The sequence below is a fragment of the Hippoglossus stenolepis genome, chromosome 9 (genome assembly GCF_022539355.2).
Source record: "Hippoglossus stenolepis isolate QCI-W04-F060 chromosome 9, HSTE1.2, whole genome shotgun sequence".
NCBI classification, from domain to species: domain Eukaryota; kingdom Metazoa; phylum Chordata; class Actinopteri; order Pleuronectiformes; family Pleuronectidae; genus Hippoglossus; species Hippoglossus stenolepis.
The window spans coordinates 27,175,531-27,194,239 of record NC_061491.1 but is presented as its reverse complement, the minus strand read 5'-3'; the positions used below and the strand labels follow the sequence as shown (position 1 = coordinate 27,194,239).

The window sequence follows — 18,709 nt, the reverse complement described above, 5'->3', positions numbered from 1 at the left end:
TCTCAGTGGAGCTCATGAAACTGTCCAATTAAATTCAATCAAGCTGCACCAAGTTACTCACACTCATAGATATCAGATCCTTAAATATGACTAGATCAAGATTCATGAATTATTCTCCCGGACAAAATAATACAAAACTAATATCGTGCAATATGAAAAGAAAGTGATAAAAACATCCCTGGATCCGTCGCTTTGTCCTGATCCCAAATTTAATGAATTCCTTCTTGGCCCATGTCCTTTAATCAAGTTTTGTGGATTTCTGTTCACTGGTTTTAATCTCCTGCTGAAAACCAGACAGACAGAACGGGGGTGAAAACATAACCTCCCAGGCAGAGGTGAAAACCTTATTCTGTAGATGTAAACGTTTTCAACCCACTCAGAATAACTGACTTCAATTTCCAAACAGCAAATAGAGATTTAAGTTAATTATTTAATATTTAAGGTAAGAATCAGCTTCTAACGTCCACATCTTTCCAAATCAGTAATTTATTACTGACACATTAACCTGCAGCGGTTTTCAAGGAGAGAATGGATTCCATGTTTTTATGGCTTGAAGCTCTTCGGTCGACGATGTGGAAGTCAGGGGGGGGGGGGGTCGTCTCTGAAAACAAGGCGTGTCTCACCCGGGCCTGAAATACATGCTCTTCACTTTGTCTCCGCACACACACGGAGATGGTTAAATGTTATAATGAGAGGCTGCGCCGCATCGCACAGCAAATATATTATTCATCAGACTTCACATCAGTCAGCTGCGTCGCTCCACTGCAGCGCACAGGCCTCTTTAAAAGCCTCGGGGAAGCAGCTCGCTCGCTAATGATGCCGACATGATGCTGTGAAAAGGAAAAGGTCTGCAACCGCCTGATGGAGGAGAAGAGAGAGAGAGAGGGAGGGAGGGAGGGAGGGGAAAGAGGAAGAGAGGATGCAGGGAGGAGATGAGGAGGGAGGAGGGTGAGGAGAGAGAGGAAGAGGGATGACGGAGCAGATAGAGGGGAGGGGGCGTTTCTTTTCTCCATCTCCAGTGGGAGCAGAGGCCTGATGGGTGTGTTTGTGTGTGTGTGGTGTGTTGTGTGTGGTATGTGTGCATGTGTGCGCATGTGCCTCCCTCCGTCATGTGTCTACAGCACCTCCTGTGGCCAAAAGGCAGCACAGCACCCAGCTCAGGTGACATTGGTGGGTGGGCTTTAGGGCGACAAACAGCTTGCGCAACATTGCTGACGTCACAAACACATACACACAAACACATACACACACTGCACTGGGATCTGGGATCACACACAAACATACACACACACACTGGTAGAAAACAGAATAAGGCCTCCTTCTCCTCGCTGGTGTCTCCTGACTGCAGAGCCTCCAGGTCAAGTCTGTGTGTGTTGTGTGTTTCTGTGAACATGCATGTGTGTCTGTGTGCACGTGGGGGAGCGGTCAGAGTCTCTCACGTCGGCCGATGGTGGACGGTGATAACAGACCTGTTCAGCCCTGTGACTCATGACTGGGCAGTTTTCTGCTCGTCTGTATTTCAGGTTTCATTTTCGACCTTCGTGTTTATGCAGTTTGGTCCAGAAGCGATTCATCGGTTAATGAATCTGCAGAAAACGTTCCTGAAGGATTTGATCGTTTATTGACAGGTTTCACCTCCTGACATGTTTATTCTATCACTGCAATTTAAACATCTCAGTGCTGTCGGTTGGACAAAGTCCTTTTAACTGTCAACTTGTATTTTAGAAAGTTATGGGAGTTATTGACATTTTATTCACGAAAACAAAACTTCCCAAACTTTCTCAACTTCAGCAAAGACTCTGAGGCCGACAACGGAAGAAAGTAGCACAACACTGAAGTGAAGGCAGCTCTGTTGTTTCAATGTGAACATGCTGTAGAATATTTTGTCTTTAAAACCAATAAATAATCATCATTGATCAAAATAACCATGATAACCATTTTGGTCATAATTGTTCTATTCGCAAATACATATGCTCAAGTAATGTTGGAATGTGAGTAACAATATTATGTTTTTAAATGTCTTTGAGCACCTTCGCTATGGTAAAACACTGCACTAATATATAATAAATAATCAGTAATGTATTGAATAATAGTTTCCCTTGTGAATTAAAGCCTGAACTGAGAAGTGACCAGTATATTAGGTACACCCATGTAAGACCAATTCACTCTAATGTCCTGAAAAACAAATTTGAAGGTTATGATGGGGAAAGTTCTGGAGGCAGCAGATTGTGGTGCTCGTGAATTATATTGTGTTATTCTGAGAGGTATTTCTAATATCGTGTTTTTTAGATGCAGCTTTTTTAAAATACTTTATTTGCTTTGATTTAGTTTACCTGTTCTGGCTGAGTCACGAGATAAAAACTGGGTTATTGAAGGATTTCACAAAATGTTTTGATGAAATATGAGAAAAAGGTTGGACTCGATAAATACTCCGTCCTGGACATGATTTATTTACTTTGAACACTTGCTTAAATCTAGATATTTAAATTTTAATTTGAATCATTTGTGAAATAGAAACGTAACCTCTTCCTCTCCTCTCCTCCAGGGGGCCTCTCCAGCTCCTCGGACAGTCAGCCGCCGGTGGTCCGGTACAGCCTGGACCAGCGGCCCACCACCCTCCCCATCCAGCCCTTCACCTTCCACCACACGTTTGCCTCTAAACCCCCCCAGCCCAAGCCCCTGCTGCCCCTGCTCACGGGTTACGTCTCGGGGATGCAGGCCCGCTCCAGTTCTGGATCCGGTTCTGGTTCTGGTGGTGCGGTGGGGGAGGATGCTGCTGAAAATGTGCACAGTTACCAGGGGGCTCTGGCTGGGGAAGCCCCTCCCCCTGGATCAGTTCGTCCCTCGCCCCTCGGGAGCTACTCCCCGGTTCGTCTCCAGGGGGCGCCCAGCTCTGGGACCTGCTCCACCTGCAGCCCCAGCCCTCAGCCGCCTCACAGCCCCTCCTGCCCGCTGTCAGCCGGCTTCAGCCCCCTGCACTCCCCCAAACAGGGAGGGGGTTCAGCACCGTCGACCCCCCCGCCTGCATCGCTGGGCGTGAAGAGGGGGGCGGTGCCGCCCATGCTGCCGGCGGTGCAGGGACAGTGCTTCCACCGTGGAGCTCCGACGAGTCTACCGGCGCTGCACAGTGACACGCTGAGTCCACTGGGATGTGTGGACTCTGGGAAACACGGCGAGGGAAGCAACGGCTCTGGAGCCAGGACACAGAATGGTAGGTTCCAGAAGTTATTATTATTATTATTATTATTATTCATGTTGTGTTCTCAAGAGTGAAAGCTGCTGGTGCCTCAAGGAAATACAAGTCACAATGTAAATGTTGACAAAAACAAACTCCAACATTATTTCCGTTAAGATCTCGAGCCTGGTTTGGTTCAAAAGACATTTAGCATTATTTTTATTATAACTTTTATTATAACTTCTTTGATCTTTGTTTTGTGTTCACATAATGAGGATCAAGTTATGTTGAGTTGCTCATTTTGTGTAAAAAGTCCGAGTGAGTCCATGTGAGGAAACAGCAGGACAATGTCCTGAAGCGTCCCAGTGAGCGAGTGGACGTGTGGACGAGGTTTCTAACACGTGACGGACGTGAAGCTGGAAGAACACAAAGATCTCAGGATGAAGAAGAGGAGCCGTACACGTAGAAGACGAAGACGTCCACTTGGAAACACGAGGAGGTTCCAGATCTTCTGGTGATGAGGGCCGACGGGTGTGGATGAGCTGTAAACAACAACACTGATCTTTCCACAGCAGAGTTTATACGTCATGTCCGGCCCCTGCTGCTCTACAGGCTCCGCCCCTGCTGCTCTACAGGCTCCGCCCCTCGCCTGGATGTTCCCCACATGTTCCTGTTGGTGTGAACGAGTTCGGACCCGACAACCTGCTGCTGCTGCTTCACAGGAGAAACTCAGAAACAGAAAAAAATCTCTTGTAAAAGCAGGAATGAGCTTTTACACTCTTTCTGTCCGCTCTGTGTCTGTGGTCATGTTTCCTGTTCTGTTCTTCATGACTTTACATCTGATCTCTAAACTCTCGATTTCCTTCCTGTTTTGATCCTGAATTGATTTTTTGTCAGTTCACTGCCCAAAGTTTAGAAAACGAAACATTTAATTTTGATCGTTTTTGTGACGTTTTCATGAGGAAACAAACATCTGAGGTTTTCACGTCACAGATATAAATTAAATGTCTCTTTAGAAGAATCTCTTATCTTTCTCTCTTTTTCTCTGTCTTCCCTCCCTTCACGCATGGACTTGTATCTTCTTCACCTTTTCCTCCTCTTCCTCTTCTTTTACCCCAAACATCTCACCCATCCATCTTCTCAATAAACCACCACCCCCCTCCGTCATGATCTAAACACACCCCCCCCCTCCCTGACAGCTCACCACCTCTCTCCTCAAGCCCTCAAATGGAGGGAGTACCGCCGACGAAACCCACTGGGGCTGGAGAGGGTCTCCGGCGTAGGATCGTCCGTCCTGTCCGGCAACACTGACACCCGAAGGGGCGGGGGGGCACGGCCTGCCAGGCGCAACGTGTTCGATTTCCCAGCGGCGCCCTGTGGCTACACGCTGGGACGGATTAATGGTGCCAATTGTCTTATTGTCAGAATTATGACGATTTGTAAAAGTGTTTTTTTCTCCACGTCACACCTGCTGATCCTGAAAAATGCTTCTAATGCTTCAAATTGATGTGTGTTGATGTTGTGTTGGGTCTTATTGTGTGTTTACGTGTGTGTCTCCGCAGTCGGCCAATCAGCTAAGCTGCAGCAGAGCTACACCGATTTCCTGCCGGACTATTTCTCCATGACCGAGAAGCCGCCGGAGGAGTTCTGCCTCTCCCCCGACGCCACCTCTTCATCGTCCTCCTGCTCTTCCTCACAGACCCACATCTCTGTGGACCTGTCGCTGAAGAGAGGTGAGGCCCTGCTGCTTGGTTACATATACTAGTTACATATATATATATATATATAAATATATATATTAATATATAAACCGAGTGTGTAACCCGCTGCCTTCATTCACTCAGCGAGTCTGTATTTGTGGAGCATCTCTCGGTCTCTCTCTCGACAACGGGAACTTTTCCACATGAACTTTTAGAAGCGAAGGAATTTAATCACTTTATCAAAATAATTTAAAGTTCATAAAAATAAGTTCCTACTCAAAAGTGGATGAACTTCATCCCGATTGGTCAAACTCAAGCCTCCAGACTAGTACGACACTAGTGCAGAGTTATACATACAGTCCATGATTAAAGAGGCTATTTCTGTATTATTACATTTATTTATTTCTCTATTTCTGAGGTTTATAGTCGTGTGATTATCTGATCAATTGCTTCTGTCTTGATATATCAGTTTTCTGATCTCAGCCGATACGAGCCTATCGCAGATATCTCATTATCTGTGTTTATGGTTTATGATTTGCAGTCACGTGATACCCGGTTATAAAGGTATTGATGCAGTGAGACATCCTAATAAGTTATCGTTAAAATGACCAGAAAACAGATCTTCAGTGGTTGCTTCTATCTCTGACTCTCTCAGACGTTAGAAAAGACCTGTCGGTGAATCTCTGTGAATTTAGTCTCTGTGGAGAATCACAGACGCCACATGTCCACACGGTGCGGTGGGGGTGAGGGTGTTTCACCAGAGAGCCGTCCTCCGTGTGAAGAGGCCACTCGGCGGCGAGGAGCGTCATTAGAGGCCCGTTGAAGCAGCAGGGGGTCGTAAGACGTCCTTCGTGAGGAGCATCCAGGTTTTACTCCCTAACTGCTGAAGTGTCCTCGAGCAAGACGCCATTTACTGAACCTTTCTCACCCCGACTTCAGATACACCCTCCAAGAGGTGTGTTTTTATCCATCAGCTGCCAAGAGGCACAGTTTGTTATAAACCTATAGGTAACTTTATTTCTAGAAACACCTTGAGGGAATTTCTTAAAATTTTGTACATTCACTTAACCGGATTATAACGTTAGAGGTCAAAGGTTGAGATTCATGTTTTGTTTTCCTCTCTCTCTCTCTCCAGCTTTGGTGAAAGCCGTGAACACAGCAGTGGATCTGATTGTGGCTCATTTCGGAACCAGTCGAGATCCAGACGTGAAGGTGAATGTCCATCAATGGTTGATTAATGTTAATGTTGATAAAGAAACAGTTTTAGAATGATTAAGTTAAAAGCAGGTGAAGTGCAGAAATCTCACAGACAGATGGCGCCAGAACTCTTACCTGAGTTCCTCTTGTAGTCAGGGATTGTGTGACTTGTGTTCATGTGTTTGAAGGAAAGATATTTATTGCTATATACTTATTACATTATATCATGATACTTATGTCTTAAGTCTTTTTATCTTATTATTACGGTGTTGCATCAGTGTGTCGGTGAATCTGTAACAGTCACATCTTTTGTTTGGTTTGTAATTGATCTGTTACTTGATTTTATTTTGAAAGAACCAGGCAACAATCACAGATTTTTTAATATGAGACATTTAATTGGTCCCTTGTGAGTTTGTCTTTTATCTCGGAGCCAATAAGACGTTAAACAAACGAGGCTCCAGATAAATCTCCCCCTGAGAAGCAGATGCAGAGAATCAGTGAATTCAATCTGTTTCTTTCTTAAGCCTAAATGCAAAGTTCCATATCTTCACATGTCCCTTTACTTTCCCTGTATCCCTCGTAACGTTTCTCCAGGCGAAGCTGGGGAACAGCTGGGTGAGTCCCAACGTGGGGCACCTCATCCTGAAGTACCTGTGCCCGGCCCTGCACGACGTGCTGCAGGACGGCCTGAAGGCCTACGTGCTGGACCTGATCATCGGGCAGCGGCGCTGTCAGCCCTGGAGCCTGGTGGAGGCCTCCACTCAGCTGGGTGAGGACGAGGAGGAGGACAGGAATATCTAAAGACCTGGGGTTTCCTAGTTCATTCTTGTGTTTACCGTCACAGGACAGTTACTGTGTCATGAGAACAAGCAGCCCTGTTATGTGTGTGTGAGTCTTTCCGTTTGTCTCCGTCAGGCCCGTCCACTCGCGTCCTCCACAGCTTGTTCTCGAAGGTGAGCCAGTTCTCCGAGCTCAGCAGCCACAGCATGAGGATGAACTCCTTCATCTTCGGTCTGCTCAAGTGAGTCACTTCTCCTTCCGGCAGTTTCCTCTTTCACTGGGATAATGACTGAGAACCTGGAAGTTGGAATATTCAAGAAGTTCAGTCAAGTGGTCAAAATGATGTTTTTCACTTCACTACTTTCCTCCAGTGACTGGAGGTTTTGTGTTTTGAGGTTGTGCGTCTGTTTCCTTCTTGTCAACACAATGTCACAAAAACCCCTCAAGGGAATTTCCTCAGTTTAACTGATTTGATTTTTTGTGGTAAAAGGTCAAAAGTTTAACCTTGTGAACATGTTATCTTAAAAACACCTTAAGGGGATTCCTTTAATATTTGGCACAAACGTCCACTTAGCCCTCAGGATGAACTGATTAGATTTGGGTGGTGAAAGGTCTCGTTGGCCTCCTGCAGTTATCTTCTTTCATTCTGCTGCAGTTTTAATGTTTGACTTATCGTCTATTTCAGCCTGAAATCTTTGGAGTTCTGGTTCAATCACCTCTACACACATGAAGGTGAGATAACGTGTGCATTGTTTATCTTCTTCAAACACCTCTTGACTCTTGAATCCGCCTCTGATTCTTTCTGTTTCCCTTTCCTCAGATATCATAGCGGCACACTACAACCCGTGGGGTTTCCTTCCCCTGTCGCAGGGCGCCTGCCAGCCTCTCTTCGAGGAGCTCCTCCTCCTGCTGCAGCCGCTGTCGCTGCTCCCCTTCGACCTGGACCTCCTGTTCGAGCCGCACCTCCTCCAAAAGGGCCAGGAGCACCTGCGTCGCAAGGAGCAGCTGTGCTCTGCGGGCCAGAGCGTCGACCAGTCGGCTCGCTCCACCTTCCAGCTCATGCGGGGGTGGAGCACCACCGTGAGCGAAATGGTCAGAGACTCGAGCGGCGAGCTGAAAAAGGAGAGGGCGGGGCTGAGACGGGAGGGAACGTGGCCGAGGATGGAAGGAGCCAAGTCAAGAAGGGAGGGGTGGGGGTTCAAATCGAGTGTGAGGAAGGAGGGGGACGCAACGGAGAGCATGACAGCCGGACCTGTTAGCAGACAGTCGACGATGGAGGTAGGGTTTTCCAATCTTTGGAAGGAGAGGGGGACGAGTGAGGAGAGGGTGAAAGGTGTGGGACAGGAGAGCCAGGGAGAAGGGGAGGATGGACAAGAGAAGGACAGGAGGAAGAGGAAAGAGAAGGATCCAGCTGAAGAAGGGCGTCAGTGGCAGGACAGACAGGCGGGGTGGTGGTACCAGCTCATGCAGTCCTCCCAGGTCTACATCGACCAATCCACGGAGAAGACCAAGTTTGTGAAGACCGAGAAGAGGAAGAGGTCATCGGAGAGACGACAGGGCCGGCTACCGCCCACCAGGGAGGGCGTGGTGGAGGGGGCGGAGTCAAGCCAACAAGGGGAGGGCTGCAGGAGCAGGAAGAGCAACAGTAGCTCCAGCGAGGAGTCGGGCGGACCCCGGGGGAGACCCTCGTGGATGGGCAGCCCCCCGGAGTCTGTGCTCAACCAGGAGAAAGAGACAAAACCTGTGGAGGTCACGGGCACCGGGGCCCCGGCTGCAGCCCGGGTGGAGAGCCCCTCACAGGGACAGAGTTTGCGTTGGGGCAGGCTCTTCGGAGCGAGTCTCGGTTCTCCTTCCAGAGCGGAGGCAGCTGAGCAGAGGGCGAGAAGTCAGAGGAGCAGGTAGGTTCAGACTCTGAAGTACATTAAAAACACAAGTTCACACATTATCTTCCACAAGTGACTGGAGAGAAGCCAAAGTGTTTTCCTGGGATTTGTTGCAGCTGAGATAAATACAGAGTCATTAGACTCATCTTTAAAGTCTCAAGTCTCAACCTTGATCTAACTCAGCCCTCGGTATGATCAGTCTTCTTCTCCTTCGTCCCTCAGGCCTCCGTCGGGTTGGCTCGGCCTGGACAGGTCCGTCCTCGACCTCGTGGCCCAGACGATCGGAGCAGGAGGCAGCGGGAAGAAGACGGAGCCTCAGACTCCTCCCGCCCAGAACAAACACCCCCCCCCGAGGTCGACTCAACCACCTGAAGCCAGACGACAGCCTCTGTGGTGAGCGAGTCGTCCTGATCCGTCAAACACGTGATCCTCCACTCATCCAGTTTTATACTTCAGAATAAAGCTATAGGGAAACAATAAAAACTTCAGGAAGCTTTATTTTAGTTTAAAGCTTAGTGTCAGAATGTTTTCAACTCATTTTTAAGTCCACTACATTCGATTTGTTTGAAAGATGCTGTATATATAGGTTGTATTGATCGAATATAAGGAATTAAGTACATATCATGTGTGAAGGTAGTTAAAGTGTCCAAAAGTTGTTTAAAATGAAATGTACTTTCATCCTTTGGAAGGAATTTGCATTTTAAAGAACAGAGGTTCAGAAAAGAAAATATCCGTCACAGTTTCAGCCCAAAAACCAGAGAGTTTAAATCCAACAAGACGAAGAAGAAATGCAGTAACTGAGCAGCTTTGTTTGATCAGAGGTGATGTGTTTAAGACTCATCTCTCCGGCTCCGCTCTGAACCTAACGTCCTCTCTTTGCTCCTCAGCGAAGTCCGAGCTCTGTGCCACCACATCGCCACCGAGCCCGGACAGCTGAGCTTCAGCAAGGGCGACGTCCTGCTGGTCCTGAGCAAAGCCGATCCCGATTGGCTGCTCTGCTCCCTGGGCTCCACGCGGGGATTGGTTCCCATCATCTACGTCACCCTGAACAGCATGGACGACAGCCGGGACGCCGCTGGCCTCTGCTGAGCCGCAGCCGAGACGGGAATAAAGTCAAAGACGAAAGGCAAACAGCTCCGGACACGCGTTAAAAAAATCTGCTTTTTGAAAAAGGGAAAACTGAAAATAAACATATGACGATTGTTCAAACGTTGTACAGACATATGCAAGGGAAGCATGCAGCCTCAAACACGAACTCACGTCTACTCCAAGGCTTCATCCGAGACAAGTACGCATGCATACATCCAAACAACCAAAAGACCCGACGAGAAACCAAACCCAAAGACTCTGGAAGACGCTCTTCTCTCTCAGCAGTGACACAAGTTTAAAAACCCGTGTGAACAACATCCATCTTTACTTCCAACTAAACACGGAGGGCCGACACACGTATGATATATATATGCTCTGCACCACGCCTAGCCGCACTTTGCCGTACCGTCTTTACTTTCACCGCGCTGTGCCGCACTCTGAACACAGTTTGGTTCGATGTCCCGTCGCTTGCTTCGTGCCGACTGACGACTTTAATTCACGTAGAATCGGCGAATCCTTATTCTTTTTACTTTTTTTTCGGGGAAGATCTAAGGTGGTTGATGTAAAAGCAAAACTTGTTCCACCTCTGCAGACGTGTTTGTTTTTCGGGCAAATTCTTATTATTATGATTCTGGATAGAGGATAAAACCTCGCTGCGGTGTTTTCAGACGCCTGTTTAACTCAAGTGAAAACGTTTTTTCATTCCCCATCTGTCGTCCCCGATCACTGCTCCTGTTGCTTTGGAGAAGAAGCGATGGATGTTTTCTCTTCCTCTCTGCTTGTAGCTGGGTTGAGCAAATGGCTGATGTGGTTTTGGTGCATTTAAACTCTCTATTTCCCCTAAAATCTGATCTCTAATCTAATCTGAAGACACGAACGAGCCAAATGCTTCGGTGCAGTTTGATCAGTCGGTCTTTTTTTTTGTAAATGCTAATTTGCCAGTATCTAAATGGACAGAAAACAGGGGGACACGTCCAATGAGCAGCGGAGATGTCTTTCCACCTCCGCCAAGGATGTTGTGTTTCCCCCCCGTCTGTTAAACTACTGAACACGTGTCCTCGAAACTTGCTGGAAGGATGGAACGAGGAAGAACTCACTTTAGGGGCCGATCCAGGATTTTTCTTTAACTTCCTTTTAACATTGAAACATTTTTTTGCCATTTCCATCAAGTCCCAAGCAATTTAAGCTAGAGTTGTTAATCCTGGAAAAGCTGGCAAGAAATTATCAGTTGAAATTATCGGTGAGTGACAGGTACGCCAGCCGAGTGTGATTCTGTTTTGTTTTTTTTTAAAGTATTGCTAATTACTTTTTTGCATTTAGAAAAATGGGGTCGGTGATCTTATTTATGCCTTAAAGCGCTTGAGGCCCAAACATTCGTCTTGACGTTACAGTTTATTTTACACATGCATCTAAGCTGATGTTTATTCTGGACTTCAGAGTACAGTGAAGAAACAGAAGGCGTTGATCTCTTCTGACGTCGAGAGGTTAAACCCCAGCACGGTCTGTGACGGCGGCTCTACGGGCGGTCCTGTGCTCGGACGTACACGGTGTCAAATGTGGCCTTAGGTTCCTAATGAGTTGAGAGAAAAGTACAACTTAAGGCAATAGAGTGTGAACAGACGCCCGGTCCAAACATATTACACATTTAAAAACAGGTGAAATCAATGTACATTTATTAAATAAATGAATGCTTGTGTAGTTTTTGAAAAACTTACATGGGATATAATTCTTCCATTTTGTTTTTGTTTTTCCTCTCTTGGTTGCATTATTGTACAGTTTTTATTTTTTTTTTTAAACGTTGAACTTCACCAAAATGATTTAATATTTAATTCTCGCTGAAGTGTAAATATATTTAAACCCTTCAGTGGTTAATTTCTGCCATAGATCTATATGTGTAAATGTTATTAATGCATTTTCTGTTTCATACAGGAAGCAAGTATAAGCTTTAGTTTCAGTGCTAACAACCTGCGGACTGGAAATAAGGAGTTGACGCGGCTGGTGGTCGGAGCAGAAAGAAAGTGACGACACCAGAGAGACGAGGAGGCGAAGACGGATTAGCTTTTTGATTTGAGTTGTGAGTCGTCTGGTTTCTCTCTGCCTCGCTCTGTAAATACCTTCAGCGTCAGCGACCCCGCTCTTCTCTCTGTGTCCAGGATATAGGATGTGTACGACCTTATCAAACTACTGTGGATGTTCAATAACAAAGTGCTCACGTGATCACAAACCTGCGCGGCTCCTGTGTCTTTTGTCCTCAACACACACTCCACAGAGCTTTTCACACTTTGTTTTGTTTGTCAGCAGAATTATATCAAAACTACGGCTCAGATGGGATATGAACCAAGAACGACACGATGTGGTTATGTAACAGACATAAAATTTTATCTCCAGCAGGGACGAGATTCAAAGAAACCAAACAGAAAAATAATAAAGATTATTTACTTTAGTTTCACCAACAAAGAACCAGAGACATTGTCAGGATTGGCAGGAAACTTGTTTTATTCTGAAAAATGTTCAACAATCATTCGAATCCATTCCAACAATCTGCAGCTGCCTGAGTAGTTCAGTTGTTCACAGTTTGATGAGCCACACACTCACTCATTCACATTTTTCGATTCCACACTCCTTGGAAAAATGCCCAAAATAAAATGTTTAAAAGTATAAAAAAAACTCAATTTTTAATTTATATTTTTGCCACTCAAAGAAAAATGTATCTTACAAACATAAACTTTTTACAAAAATAGAGAAATGGCTGTTTAGTATAAGAAGATCCTCTCAATATAATGATTTATTATTTAAATTGGTTTGAGTCACTGCGTCTCCTCCCTGACTCGTAGAGGCCCGATGTTGTCGTCAAGGTGGCTGAAGGGGTCAGAGGTCAAGCACGCCTCCCTTGGGCCCCGCGTTTGCTCTGTCAACAAACCAAACACACAATAAATGAATCAGTGCTACAATTTTTTAGTTTGCAGCTTTTTTAAAAACATTAGTTTGAGATGTGAGGTCAGAGCAGCTGAGTGCGGGTACCTTGCAGCTTCCCTTGCACCGTGCCTTCTGGCGGTCCACGTGGCTCATCACTGTTTGGACCCAGGGTTCGTTGGTGGGGACACAGAGCCTCCGGCCTCGTATGGTCAGCAGGCTGCAACGACACCAGGTCATTTAGGTCAGGTGGATGAAACCCCCCGCTGGTTAAACATGTTAAACCTGACTGAACTGAACTCACATGGTGGCATCGATAGAGCAGCCGTGTCCACTGGTCTGAAGACTGTAGTCCACGATCCGTCGTCTCTCTATCATCTTGTTCTTGACGCTCAGGCAGCAGTCCATGGGGATCTGAGCGACTGTCACTGAAGGACAAAGAAGAGGAGATGAGTTTGGCAGCTCTGACTTTCAACCTATGAGATGATTTATGGCTGTGTCCCTCTGTGAGCTCAGGGTGTCGTCGTTCCACCGCAACAACGTGTGAACACAGAGGAGGAGCCGCTTTCTGTTAGAGTCATTGTAAGCGACACACAAAGCTGACGTTATTATATACAAACCATTTATACAACCAATATTTAGATGCAGAAGCTCTTTTGTTTATGAGGTTGTTTAAAGTACGCTGCTGTGCGTGTGTGTGCGTGTGTGTGTATTTTAATGAGATTGGTCATAACACACAGTTTCAAAACATACTCGAATATATTTGGCAGCTTCTATTCAGTGTTTTTCTCTAATTCTTTGGCCTCTGCCTCGTAAAAAGCTAATTATTAAGGATTAAAATGCATCGTTAGAGTTTAAAAATACAACAAATGCAAGTAAAACATTTTTCAATCCTTGCTCTAATGTTTAAAAAGCATTTTAAAGCATTTTAAAAAATATCTTGAGAGAGTTGCAATAATTAGCCGATCCAGCAATTTATCTAAATACTGTAGTGGCTCCAAAAATCTGAGAAGGAAATGAGTCAGCAACTTGCTCAAGGGCACATTGTCAGGACACAGACACACACACATTGTCACTTGTAATTCAGAGTGAATGTTGAACTTCCACCTACAGTTCCACTGAACAGAGGGAAACGCCGGCAGCTTCCCTCTGCAGCCTCACTGTGTTTACTTTGCTCTCTTGCACTAAAAGGTAATAATCCTTATTACATAATGTTTTAACATATTTTATGCATTGTACTTAACTCAGAAATATGTTTCTTCATATTGGAATAAATTTGATTTCTGTCTGGTTTTACTCTGATTAAAAGTTAGTGTGTGCACGGTGTGAACTGAAGGAAAAGGAAGCAGCTGCTTCTCTTTGGAGCCGTGCCGAGTTGTTTGGATCATTTACATCCTGTTATCTCTGTAAACCCACAACTTAAGACCATTTCACGAGTCATTTCACTGCTTCGGAGAGATGAGGAGATAAAAGCGTTAGCGTGTAACAAAAGAAAAGAGACTCACCTGTGCAGTAGCAGGTGATGACGAGGATGCAGAAGCAGGAGAAGAGTTTGGAGTCACCCCACGGAGCCATGTCTGGTCGCTGAGCTGGTGAAGTCGTCTCTGAGCCTCAGTGGTGACAGATTGGACGCGTGTCTCAGTGTTTATATACACTACACTGTCCACTTCGTTTCACTTTTAAAATCACAGGCCACTCCTCCATCATCATGTCAAGTCCAACTCAGGTCTTGACCCCTCCCAACAAGACGGGAAAAATCCCTCTTCTCGTTTCTTTTATCAGTTCCCAGCCTTTGTCAAACAGGCTCGGCTGCTTGTAGGTAACAGGAAACGTGTGACACACACACACACTAATCTGTGAACACACAGAAAACACTCTCTGATTTAACCCTCCGGTGACCACTAGTCCCTAATGTGAGTCCATCAGGTCAGGTTTGTGATTTCCATCCCCACCTGGAGAACTTGTACATGAATAACAAATGTTTCAATAAGTTGCACTGTACAAGTAAATCATAAGCTAGACAACACTTAATAGGTGAGATGTGGGACGGGATCGAGACATTGGCTTGGAGGGTCAAGTCGGGAACCCCCCCCCCGGGCACCACTGACACAGGAGCAGGCAGGACATCACCTGTGAGCTCAGGAACAGATGTCAGCAGGGACCCACGACTAAGGAAAAGACAAATCATGAGTGTGGACGGACATCTCATGATCCGGCTGCAGGCCTCCCAGGGCATTGTTTGTGTTGCTGGGCAGGGGCGTTGCAAAAGGGTGGGCAAGGTGGCCGACTGCCCCTGGCTCTGGTCAGCGGAGTCTCCATCGGGAGCCATGTCGTCCACGTCCTCTTCTGTCCTCTGCGGTGGCCTCCCGGGGACCCCTTGAAAATGTCCAGACAAGCACCCAGGTTTGACGTCATCAGAACCCGGATCCCGTAGAAGCCATCGGCTCGGGGACAGGAGCAGACAGGTCAGTTGGAAGGAGCTGCAGCCTGAAGGCATGCTCGAGGCTAACAGGCCGTGAAGCAGTCTAATAGACAAACGTCATCAGATTTAAAGATAAAGGTAAAGATTGCGTCTCTGGATCCTTTGCAGGGAACTTGTTGGTGACGGTTGTCTTCTCATAAATCTGTCGGTCAGGCTCGGTCGTTTCACCAGAAATGAAACAAAACAAAACACAAAGCAAGAACAAACTCGACTTGCATTATTTCACACTTCCCATGTTGATTTACTCCCATATGAAAGACAAGCGACGGCAGCGACTGCAGTGGAACTGATTCCACAACCTTTGCATAGAGGGTCTGTATTGAGGAAGTGATGAGCAGTTGTGTCTTTATGTCTAAAATCGCCAATATCTAATTTGCTCTCTAACACATTCACTTATTTTTGACGGCTTCATTGCATCACCAGAGCAAATATTTAACTAACGGGTTGAGAGCCTGTGGAGCCTTTGCAGAGAAACTTTCTCGTTTCTTGTAAACCGCCTTGGAGGTTTGCCCGCTGTGTTTACTCTCTTGGATTTTCCCTGCTGAAGCAGTTACAGGAAAAATTAACATTCTCGCCTGCGGGGGAAAAGAACTGGCAGGACTCCAGAGAGCAACTGATCCAAGTGGGACATTCTGCCAAGTGTTTGAAACGAGGACAATGAGTTTCGTTTCTTCCCGAGGTTGAGGTTAGGTGTCCCGACGGAGCAGAACATCGTGACGTGCAAACATGTCAAGTGTGGAGTCAACAACATGGAAGTTTATTATTGATATACATTTGTTAGCGGGAGCTGGACGGTGGTAGAAGACTTTAGCGAGACGCTCGAGGTCACCAGAAATCTTGGTTATGGGGCTGTAAGAGTGAGAAGTACGTCGTGATTTAACGAGACAGAAGTCGTAATATTAAAAGACTAAAGACGGGATTTCAAAAGAGTATTGCTACAACAATAAAGTCGTAATTTCATTGTAAAAAGTTATAATATTACGAGAATAAAGTCGTCATTTAACGAGAAAAAGTTGCATTGTTCCAAGAATAAAGTCAGAATGTAATACGAAAAAAGTCATTATATTACAAGAATAAAGTTGTAATTCAATTTTAAAAAGTTATAATATTACAAGAATAAATTCCTCATGAGAGAAATAAATTCATAGTTCAATGAAAAAAAATCATGATATTACAAGAATTAGGTTGTAATCTAATGAGGAAAAAGTTGTATTATTACAAGAATAAATATCAAGTGTTTCATTATTTGTGAAACTTATCCTAAAGTATAAGTTGACAAGATGCTGCAGGCGAGACGCCGATCTTCTCACAGTCTTTGTGTGTAACTTTATGACTGTAATTTCTTTTTTACCTCCGTGTGGCCGTAATATTTCATCATAATAAAACAGTTGCAATGAAATCCTAAACCGTGAGAACAAAACTACTCATCACGAGTACTTTTGCTTTTGGTTGAGGGGCTTTTTGGCTGCGCTGTCAGAGCCCACGTGCATCGTGGGAGAATTCCACAGGATGCTGTCCAGCAGCCGGGGTCGTCTCACAGTATAACACTTGTAGCTGTGAGCTCGGGGACACTGTGAGCTCGGGGACACTGTGAGCTCGGGACACTGGCCGGGACACTGTGAGCTCGGGGACACTGTGAGCTCGGGGACACTGTGAGCTCGGGGACACACGAGAAGGTCAACTGGCTGAAAGAACTTCCTGTTGTCTCTGAAGTCTCATATTTCACCAACAGTTTAATGTGAAGAAAAAGAAGAGTGAATTATATTAAAGGTTTTGAATTCAGTTCAATTTATAGATACATATAAATTAAAGAGTCAGACTTGTTTTTGTCAAATGACTCAGATTAAACTCAGCAGCAGCTGATTCATTCATGCTTCACGCTCAGGGCTCATATCTGCTGCTCGGCAACAAGGTGACGATGTTTCAATGAAAGTCGGCAACTAGACGTTAGAGATTGATACCAAACTTTATTGTAAAAATAATAATACAATACAAAAATCATCACAATGCTTTGTACAAGTTCTTTCTCAAACAGCAAATAACGTAACTTTCTACTTTCATATGGGAATGAAATGAGTTTTACAGAGAAGAAACACAACTGTACATCAAACCAGTGTCTGGAGTCACTGTCATGGAGGCTCACACGATACATCCTCATTAATATGACTGAATAACATTCAGTCTGATCTCCTCCAGCTGTTCTGCTCGTCTAGTGCAGTGGTTTCCCAATCTAGGGGTCGAGACCCCCCAGGAGGACGAGAGGCACAGAGAGCGGGGTCGCACTATGATTTACTAAAGTCTAATAAAAGTATTTTAGCTGTTGTTGTTACAAAAGATAAAAAATATTAGTTAACTTTGAAATAAACGACCCCAAAGAGACTATGAGAGATTGGTGAGCACATGAGTTGAAGCGGGACAATTTACAGCATCACAGAAAACAAAGCTCAAATAAATATCCTCCCAGTCTGTGAACAGAGATGGAAATGAATCTGGTTCTTCAGCTGTCATCTTTTCAGAGAGTCCATTCTCCGCATGCCTGCAAAACAAGATGTGCAGTGACTCATTAGCAGATGCAAGAAACGCTTTGTGCACTTTTTGTTTGTAAAGTTTATTTTCATTTTGTAATTTACCTCATTACTTCTGTGCCTTTCTATTTTTATCCAGATGTTCAATGTGAGCTTTCACCCATTTGTTTTTCTTGTGCGACTCGCTGGGGTGGACGATGCAGATGGTGTTTTTAGTCTTCGTAATGAACCTGAAAACGGAAACAATCATTACTGGAAGGAAATTGAAAAACAAAGTACTGTGACTTTTCCCTTTGACTAATGAATACATGTAAACATTGTGTAAATATACTTACACAGTAGCACTGATGTCACAGCCCTCCCCGGCTTGCTGCAGTGTGTAGGTTGAAATCCTTATCAGCGGGAAAAACTTGTCCGTGGTGCTCAGACAACAATCCACCGCAACCTCAGCTGCAGGGAGAGAGAGAATCTAATTCACTGGGGGTTGGGGGTAAATGAAACAGACGCATGCAATGATACATTCAAATCTAAAATCTGAGCAGCTAACATTGTCTCTCTGTGTCTTACCTCCTGCAAACCCAGTGCAGATGAGGCCCCCCACAGGAGCAGAGCTGCAGCAAGTCGAGAGGCCATGTCTTCGTAGGAGTGAGCTCAGGGTTCAGAGGCTCTTCTGTTCAGGAGTGAGTGAAGCTGCTGCTGTGAGGAGAAGGGAAGAGCTGCAGGTACATTTATACAGGTGTGCAAGTGAAAATGAAAGTGTGATCGGCTCATTGACTGGAAAGTATTGGCACACGTGCCTGGGCGGGCGCCTCTTTCCTCCTCCGCTCCTCTGGGTTCCTCGCCAACGTCTTCCTGTGTCTCTTGTCAGATTTCGCCCTGAGGCCAGTTATCTGGTAAAGTGAATTGAGAAATACCTTCCACGCTTTACACAATCCAACTTTCCATGAAAGTGACACAGTCCGTGC

The 18,709-nt window shown here is 45.5% G+C and overlaps 2 protein-coding genes and 1 pseudogene across 4 annotated transcripts in view; 1 reads left to right on the top strand and 2 right to left on the bottom strand.

Moving 5' to 3' along the window:
• The window catches only part of rusc2 (RUN and SH3 domain containing 2), a 30,466-nt gene extending 18,418 nt beyond the window's left edge, over positions 1-12,048 (top strand). For 2 of the 3 annotated variants that reach the window (XM_035165855.2, XM_047341273.1), the window contains exons 4-13: positions 2,546-3,211; positions 4,375-4,578; positions 4,738-4,908; positions 6,011-6,087; positions 6,667-6,841; positions 6,988-7,093; positions 7,538-7,584; positions 7,673-8,750; positions 8,958-9,128; positions 9,623-12,048. In XM_035165855.2, the coding sequence (XP_035021746.2) occupies positions 2,546-3,211; positions 4,375-4,578; positions 4,738-4,908; positions 6,011-6,087; positions 6,667-6,841; positions 6,988-7,093; positions 7,538-7,584; positions 7,673-8,750; positions 8,958-9,128; positions 9,623-9,824 (2,897 nt within the window). In that variant the 3' untranslated portion in view covers positions 9,825-12,048. The remainder of the gene's footprint in view (positions 1-2,545; positions 3,212-4,374; positions 4,579-4,737; positions 4,909-6,010; positions 6,088-6,666; positions 6,842-6,987; positions 7,094-7,537; positions 7,585-7,672; positions 8,751-8,957; positions 9,129-9,622) is intronic. The other variant, XM_047341274.1, reaches the window with a different exon arrangement.
• A 248-nt stretch (positions 12,049-12,296) lies between these two features.
• LOC118115006 (C-C motif chemokine 19) lies at positions 12,297-14,398 on the bottom strand. The gene is made up of 4 exons (XM_035165858.1): positions 14,243-14,398; positions 13,042-13,165; positions 12,846-12,957; positions 12,297-12,732 (listed from the first exon to the last, which is right to left on the bottom strand). Exons 1-4 carry the CDS (start codon positions 14,310-14,312, stop codon positions 12,700-12,702), a joined length of 339 nt encoding a protein of 112 aa, XP_035021749.1. The 5' UTR covers positions 14,313-14,398; the 3' UTR covers positions 12,297-12,699.
• Positions 14,399-17,743: 3,345 nt separating this feature from the next.
• Positions 17,744-18,377, bottom strand: LOC118115301 (annotated as a pseudogene).
• Between the last annotated feature and the right edge of the window lie 332 nt (positions 18,378-18,709).

What these genes read in the sequence shown, in the direction of transcription:
- LOC118115006 (XM_035165858.1), bottom strand. Translation starts at nt 14,312, where the DNA reads ATGGCTCCGTGGGGTGACTCCAAACTCTTCTCCTGCTTCTGCATCCTC. An exon ending in CATCACCTGCTACTGCACAG is followed by an intron (nt 13,166 to 14,242) that starts GTGAGTCTCTTT and finishes TTTGTCCTTCAG; the next exon opens with TGACAGTCGCTCAGATCCCC. An exon ending in GGTGCAAGGGAAGCTGCAAG is followed by an intron (nt 12,733 to 12,845) that starts GTACCCGCACTC and finishes GTTTGTTGACAG; the next exon opens with AGCAAACGCGGGGCCCAAGG.